Source organism: Lichenostomus cassidix, chromosome 3 (genome assembly GCF_008360975.1).
Source record: "Lichenostomus cassidix isolate B80296 chromosome 3, HeHo_3.0, whole genome shotgun sequence".
NCBI classification, from domain to species: Eukaryota; Metazoa; Chordata; class Aves; order Passeriformes; family Meliphagidae; genus Lichenostomus; species Lichenostomus cassidix.
In genome coordinates, this window is record NC_139483.1 from 1,054,786 (window position 1) to 1,062,236 (window position 7,451).

At 40.5% G+C, this 7,451-nt stretch overlaps 1 protein-coding gene across 4 annotated transcripts in view; it reads left to right on the forward strand.

The window, feature by feature from the left end:
- PLCB1 (phospholipase C beta 1) overlaps window positions 1-7,034 on the forward strand; it is a 344,760-nt gene extending 337,726 nt beyond the window's left edge. Inside the window, exon 32 of one of the 4 annotated variants that reach the window (XM_085053971.1) lies at window positions 3,721-7,034. In XM_085053971.1, the coding sequence (XP_084910097.1) occupies window positions 3,721-3,951 (231 nt within the window). In that variant the 3' untranslated portion in view covers window positions 3,952-7,034. The remainder of the gene's footprint in view (window positions 1-3,720) is intronic. The other 3 variants (XM_085053973.1, XM_085053976.1, XM_085053975.1) reach the window with 3 other exon arrangements.
- Window positions 7,035-7,451: the final 417 nt, after the last annotated feature.

The window sequence follows — 7,451 nt, forward strand, 5'->3', positions numbered from 1 at the left end:
CAATCCTTTATTGATCACAGTCACTGCTTTTAGTGTTGGGTCATGCTGTTAATTTGGTAGTTTCAGTAATAACAGCTAGGTAGAAATATAAATAGTTTTAATAATATCATCTGTTTCCTTTTCTGAGTGTGTTTTCCTCGCTTTAAGCTGAACAGCCATAATTATTTTCCCCTCCCACATTCCAAAGAAGGGCTGCAAGGCCTTTCCCTGACTGATGACCCTTTTTGGAAAGCAGTTGTGGCCGAGGATGCCAAAGAGCCCTTTGAATTGGGAGGGAATGTGAGCCCATGAGCTGGGCAGCTGGCTGACCACAGGGAGCTCTGCTCCCTTGTAAAGCACTGCTCAGGGCTCTGTTGGTTGTACTAGAGGTGTAGATGGTGGTGTTTGTCCAGGGCAGTTTTTTTGTAAAGCTGATGTGAGCATCAGCTGACATTTCTTAACCTGCACTGTCAGGTGAAAAAATGCAGGGCAGGTAGATTGAAGCACACATTCAAGATCTTCTGGCCACAGCCATCAAGAGTGACCGACAGTCAGTAAAGTACATGGGAGTGAGATTTACTTGAACAAGAAATGCTGTGTCCAACTGAGGGGTACTAAAGCCATGTGGAGGTGACTTCCATGTTGTTTTTGTTGGGAGTTAGAGAGGACTGAGGGCAGATAGTGAGATAACAGAAGGAAGAAGGTTGTTATGTGTTAATGAGGACAATGGTCCAGATAACGATCTGCCCGTCTCATCATCAGTCTCATTTCCCCCCCTTGTCTGACTCCAAAATCCTAACAGCAAGTGTAGGTCACCTTGTTTAGTAGCTAGAGAGCAGAGAAATTGAGGTAGGTAGACTTGTGATGGGAAGCAATCCAAGGGGACAGCAAACTGAGCGGGAAGACCACCCTGGGCTGGAGCCTGGTGAGGAGCTGCTTGAGCAGAGAGGTTTTTACTTGCACACTAACGTGGCACTTTGTATTCCCATCAGCAAGCCAAAGAAGAGCTGTGTGTGGCTACTGCTGCTGCTGGGAGAGCAGCTTCCCATTCATTGCCACGAACTGTAATGTCCCTGTGAAGCCACAGAATATACAGAAGGCCACTGAAGGCTTTTAAAAGAAAAACAGCTGGAGTTTTTAGGGCAGCTGGTTTTAAGCAGGCAACTTGTGTCTTTAACCTTGTGAGGTAACTCGGGGGTCAGGGAGTGGATGGGATCGAAGGGGCTTGGCAGACGCTGAGCAAGGGGAAGAACTGACAGTACCTTTGGAATCAAAAAGAAAAGTAATTTTTACACATTGTTGCAGTTTTAATCAACCCTCCTTGTCTACTGTCTGCTCCCTCTCAACTAACTTCAATCTCCTCATTATTAGATATCTATATAGACTGTCTCTGGAGACAGAAAGGGAGCTCCAGATTCATGTCATTTCTATTATATGCTCGATTTAGAGGGGATTAGCCACTGGAGGCGCTTTAGGAGGAGAATATTAGACACAATTGTTATCTAACAACGTGCTTATGGTTGTACTGGGTTCAGATAACGTTCAGTTGCTGAGGGATTTCAAATATTTCTTTTGCTATTAAACCTAATTAAGTAAATCAAGGTTCTGAAGGAACCTGAGAGCCGGGAGACTTTCTCTGACTTACACACCTTCTTCTGTACGTGAGGTGCCCAAAATTCTCATATTCAGTAATGCCATGTACAGCAATGAGGTGGGGGAAATGCAGCAGCTCACCTCTGGCTTGGACAGTCCTGTTTTTTAAGCAGTGCAGGTATTTAGCCATGAACTGTAACCCCAAGCATGACTGCAACATGAAAGGACACCTTTTGCCTTGAACTGAATCTTTGGATGTGCAGTATGACCTAAGTGAGTGCCGTGCTGCCAACACCCCCACCAGTGCAGATGTGATCTCTCAGGGGTTGAGGAGCTCCCTGGGCAGCAGGAGTGGAGTCCCAGGCCTGTGGTGAGCAGAACAGTGAGGGTTGATCAGCATCATTTTTCACATTTCTCCACCAGCCACCCGTGGCACTGTTCCTCTGATAATGGGGAGGTGTACTTATGGAAGTGTTTGCAAAATGGAGACAAAAGGAGGATCCCTTCAGAAATTTGTATCTAGACATAAAGCCAGAAAACAAAGGGGTTCAAAGAAAGAACAAGGGTGTTTTGGTAGTGACTAGCTACCACAGTGGCAACTATATATTTCTAGTTGATAGAAATACATGTTTTAGTGGCAGGGTGTGTTTTAAGGGAACCGTTTGTGCCTCAAGACTTGGTTGTTATCTGAGGTGGAAAACCGAGGCCAGGACATTAGGAAAATTGCCAGAAAGAAGGCAGGAAAAGAGCTTTAGCAGGGAAACCAAAAGGAAAAAGGCAGATCTTAGATCCTGAGGAAGAAAAGCTGCAGAATTTGTCTAATTAAGGAATGTAGAACTAGACCAGGTGAGTTAAGGACATCAATTTGCACATCAGGAGAAAGGAGAAGAGGCCTCACAAAAATAAAGTCAGAGATGCAGGATGAAAACCAGGACAAAAGCATGGGGAATGGAATTGGAAGGGCTCAGAGGGAGGGGTAGGGATAAAGTCATATAATGTGTGTGGACAGGTCAAGGATGGTAAGACTAGCGTAAGACCTAATGTTTGATTTGTATTGCCTGTTGAGCGCTGTTGCAGTAGGGTGAAGGAGACCTGGAACTGCATAGAATAGACTCAGGCATAGAGCTGAAGGATCAGAATTCCCAACACCTCTATCCTGGAAATCCTGGAAAAATATATAGCTGACAACACAATTGCCTAAGAAACTATTGCAAAACTGCTGCAGCTACAGTTAGCAGAACCTGACTCCCTCTTTTTAAGAAGGTGGGTAAATGGATGGACGGACAGACAGATGGAGCGGGTTTGGCTTTGGAACTCACCCTTTTTGCTTCCTGCTGTGCTCATATTGGTCATGATGAAAAAATTGGCTTTGTCTTCAGTTGAAACTTTCATACACATTAATGTTTTTTAAATAATGGATCGTGCAGATCCTAATATGGGCTCTAAAAACAAAGGCTATACAAATAAATACTGGGAAAGGACCCACTGCTTCCTGAAGACTGATAGCCAGATTTCTTTCTGCATGCCTTTTGCATCCTGTTGATGATATGACACTTTTTCCCCAGTAATGTCCAAGACACATTCTGCATTAATCCGATAACGTAACTTTCCATGATCTAGCCCTAAGAAATGTAATTTAACTTGTTTTCCCTCCTGCTTTGACTCCCTTTGACAACTGACTTTTTCCTAATGGTTTCTCCTACCCAAGAAATCTGGCAAAAGTTGTTTTATTGTTCTCAGAGCAATGTTTGTGGTGTGTTTGACGTGTTATTAACTACCTGAAGCTCAATGAAGGCCTTGCTCTTTCAAAGGCTTTTCTGTGATCCATACTACACTTGAATGGGGTCTTGTCAAAGCCAGTGGGAGTATGGACACCACTACGGTTATATCCACGTGTGTTTTAAGGATTTGGGTACCCAACGATGGTACCCAAAACCAGCCTTATGACTGCACGTTCCTTCAGCTTTGCAATGACTGCATGGAATTTAATAGGCACTTTGGATGTGTGGTGCTAATATGGGAAAGAAGGGAATATATTCTCGAATTGTGCATTGTTAATTCCCCTCCTGCCCGGTGTGGTACTTTCCCCATCCTGTAGCACTGCTCACATTAGATACACCTGAAAACAGCTTGTCTCTTTTGTTGTAGTTGCAGGTGGAACTTGATCAGGAATATCAAGACAAATTCAAAAGACTGCCTTTGGAAATCCTGGAGTTCGTACAAGAAGCCATGAAAGGGAAAATCAGTGAAGATGGAGACCACAGTTCTGCCCCCTCTTCCCTGGCATCTGACAGTGGAAAATCAAATCATAAAACTCCACAAAGTGAAGAAGAATTGGAAGAAGATAATCAAGAAAAAGTGTTTGATACTACTTTTTAACTGCCCAAGAAACAATCAGTGTGCCAGGGTGCACCATTCCCAGCTGCTCGTCTCCGCTCTCCCGGGGTGAGCTGCCACCAGAGCGCTTCGGGAGGCAGGAGGAATCTGCATTCAAGTGCACATTTCCCCAAAGGAAGATTTTATAAAAAGTATTCTGCAAAGGTCTTCATTCTCATTCTTCATCTGATTATTATTCTAAAGCTTAGTGCAGTTTTAATGGGAAAATTAGTATGCTAACCTCTCTATTTTTCTTTTTTTTTTTTGGCCAATTTACAATGGGTAGTTTTCTGGCCATGTTCACTGTTAAGAATGTTTAATGAAGACCAGTGTATTGTACAGAGACAGGTGTGTGCAGATTTCCTTTCGGAGTGCCAGTGCAAAGTGCTCCAAACTAACAGAGATCCCGGCAAATATTACAACAGTACTTAATCATATTTGTTTCCGTCTTTATAACTGCACCTTGACAGCTGTACCATCCTTTTACATTTGCACTGAAACACTGGATCCTTTTTAGCTCCGCAAGCACTGGTGGCTTGCTGTCTTGAAATTATGTTTATCACATGGAGAGACATATATTTGCTGCTGAAAATTCTTGGAACTGTGGGGACAAGAGCAAAATGGAGAGAAGAATCCGCATGGAGATTGTCAGTGTCTGTGTACGTCTGTTTGTTACACTGTGTGAGTGCATATATGTTTGTATATATATATATATATATAGCTATATGTGCACACACATCTGTCTATATACACACACAGCATGTTTCTATTTGAAGTTGTTGTGGTCTCTTGGCCAAATGAAATGTTTCAGGGATACGTGAGTGGAGAGAATCCTTCCGAGAGCTAACATCTGGGTTATACTGCTATAGAATAATCATTGAATCATAGAATTCTTTTTGTGGTGTTAGTGTTGTAAATCAAAGTAGTTTTAGAATATAAATTTGATATATATTTTGCAGACTCGAAAGTATTGATTTTAGGTATCATATTTTAAGCTTATTGAATTTGATAGGAGTATAAAATGTTTAGGACTACAGTATTTGAAATCTAACAGAATCTTCCATTATTTTTAAGACTGAGGTTCAGTTTTACTACAGTCTAAAATTTAAAAGCAAAGTATAAAAACCTGACCACTGTTATTTAAAAATGTATATTAATCTGTTTAACTGACTTGCTAAAATAAGAACAATCAAAGTTAGTGTACTGTATGATATGCATGAGAGAAGTAACAGCACATTCTGAGAAATTTCTATCAAACAACAGAGAGACATCATGAAAGTCAGGATAGCTGAAAAGGTAAAGAAACGTTGTTCTCTGGATTCCCATCCTAACAGAAATAGTAATTATGAAACATCTCAGACAGATTCAGATTCCTACCCAGGCCAATGCAGATCCTCCCCTCAGCCATGTGGTGGAGGTGCCTTAGGGCAGAAGAGAAACCAGCTGAGAAGCCCCAGATTTGCCTCGAGACACTTGATCCTGCAAAGCTTTTTCGTGCACCCGTGGGCTGCTCAGGAGCTGGGCTGGCAGTAACATTCACATTCACGTTTGCAAGATCAGGGCCTTACTTAGGATTAAACAGCAATCGGAGAAAGCAGTCGATTAATAGGGAGGCATTTTAACACATCATAACAGTTAAGTTACCTTACTTCCATTCCCTCAGGATTTTAGTACTTAAAGTAACTTATTTTATTTAAATTTAAGCAATAAAATACAAATCAAGCTTAAGTTTTCAGTTAAATAATGGTGTATATATATATAAGTTCAAAACTTGGAAAACAAACAGTATTTTGATGTTTCCTTTTTAGACTTAGAGCAGAAAGAAAGAAAAATTGCACATCATTTGGAGATCATATTTTGAATTAAACTGTTCTAGTTTATGATGATGAAATCAGTGCACATGAAATTAAAAATTCCGACTTTCATCTTAATGCTAGGAGAGGTGACAACTCTGCTAATCCTAGTTTTGCACTTTGAAATCAATCTCAATCACTCATTGAAAGTACAGACTCAAGATTTAATGCTGCATTTTATAAAGTTAAAAGGACGTATTGTCTAAATTGTTGCAAGAATAAACTGATAGCAGTGTTCATACTAAAACTGAAACTACTGCATTATAGAAACTGTTGTACAGTGCAGGCTTTTTGGTAAAATCCTGGCTCCTTTGAATCTGCGACATTCCCGTGGACCTCAGGGGAGCCAGGACTTCACCACAGTCTTCAAAGAAACTCGGGCAAATACCAAGTAACCTTTTATTTATATTTAATAATAAATAAATAAATAAATATACTGGTTGGATTAAATATACTATCAGCTGTAGTCATTTTACAGTACGTTTGTATTTGACCATTTCCTGTACTCACATTTTTTTATATCTGTACAGTGCCACTTTCTGCAGGTGTAAGGTAGTGTGTAATCCTGTACATCTTGCATCGTTCAAACTATTTCAGTGAAACCGATATCATTTAATATTGATATTACTTGAACTAGAGTAAGATAATGAAAAAAAGGGTCTTTATGATGTGCAAGTCTTGTGCCTTTTATGTATTTGCCTTGTTCCGTGTTGAATGTGTGGAAATGCTGTATTGTGGACTTTCTGCTGTATAGAATAGAGCTGTCTATATTAAACTAGGTTGTGCACTTCAGATATCTTTACACTACTGAAAATAGCTTGGTTTTGGCAGTATAAACAGAATTTTAAAAATTCTAATGAAGGCCAGACATTTTAGATTTAACATGTTCATAATTATGTTAATTAATGCTCATGTATTAGCTAAACATTCACTGAAAGATAGCTAAAGGGACATCATTGCTTGCCTTTCTTTGAAATCAGTGTTGCTCTTGTACATTGTATTAATAGTGTCTGTGATTGATTAGTCCTTGATGATTTGCTTTCAAAGTAGGATGAAATATTCCAGTTAACATGTACATATTATTTCGGTTCCTCAATCTATGATTGTTTCAGAGGCATAATTCACATTTTTGTAAAAATTCTATGCAATTTTGTGGCATGATGTTTCTTCCACTTGTAATTTTATGTGCTTACATTACAGATCCAAAGGACAAATAAAAATTTCTTAACACAAGACCAGTTTTGTCTGTTCATTGACTGAAGAGCCTCCGTTGACTCAGGAGACGTTACCCTGACCCCTTCGCTGCTGGGAGGGGCAGTGCTGGGAGAAGTCAGTGAAATTTCCCTGCAGGCTTTTGTGTTCGCACCAAGAACAAGAAATTGCACATGCCTGTGCTTCCAGCCTCTGCCCCTCCCAGCACAACGTGCATATGCTGCTGCTCTGAAACAATGGGAAACAAAAAACAGCGTGCAGGAGCCAATGAACTGGTAAGCAAATGTGTTGGTTTATAGGAAGGCTTTTGTAGAAGAGCTGGAACATGATTTCCAGCCATACCAATAAACTGCCTCGACAAATTACAGCACTTTTACTTCTGTTCCACTGCCCCAGCTGTTTCACTCATCATCTATTCAATTATGTATGTGCTGTGAA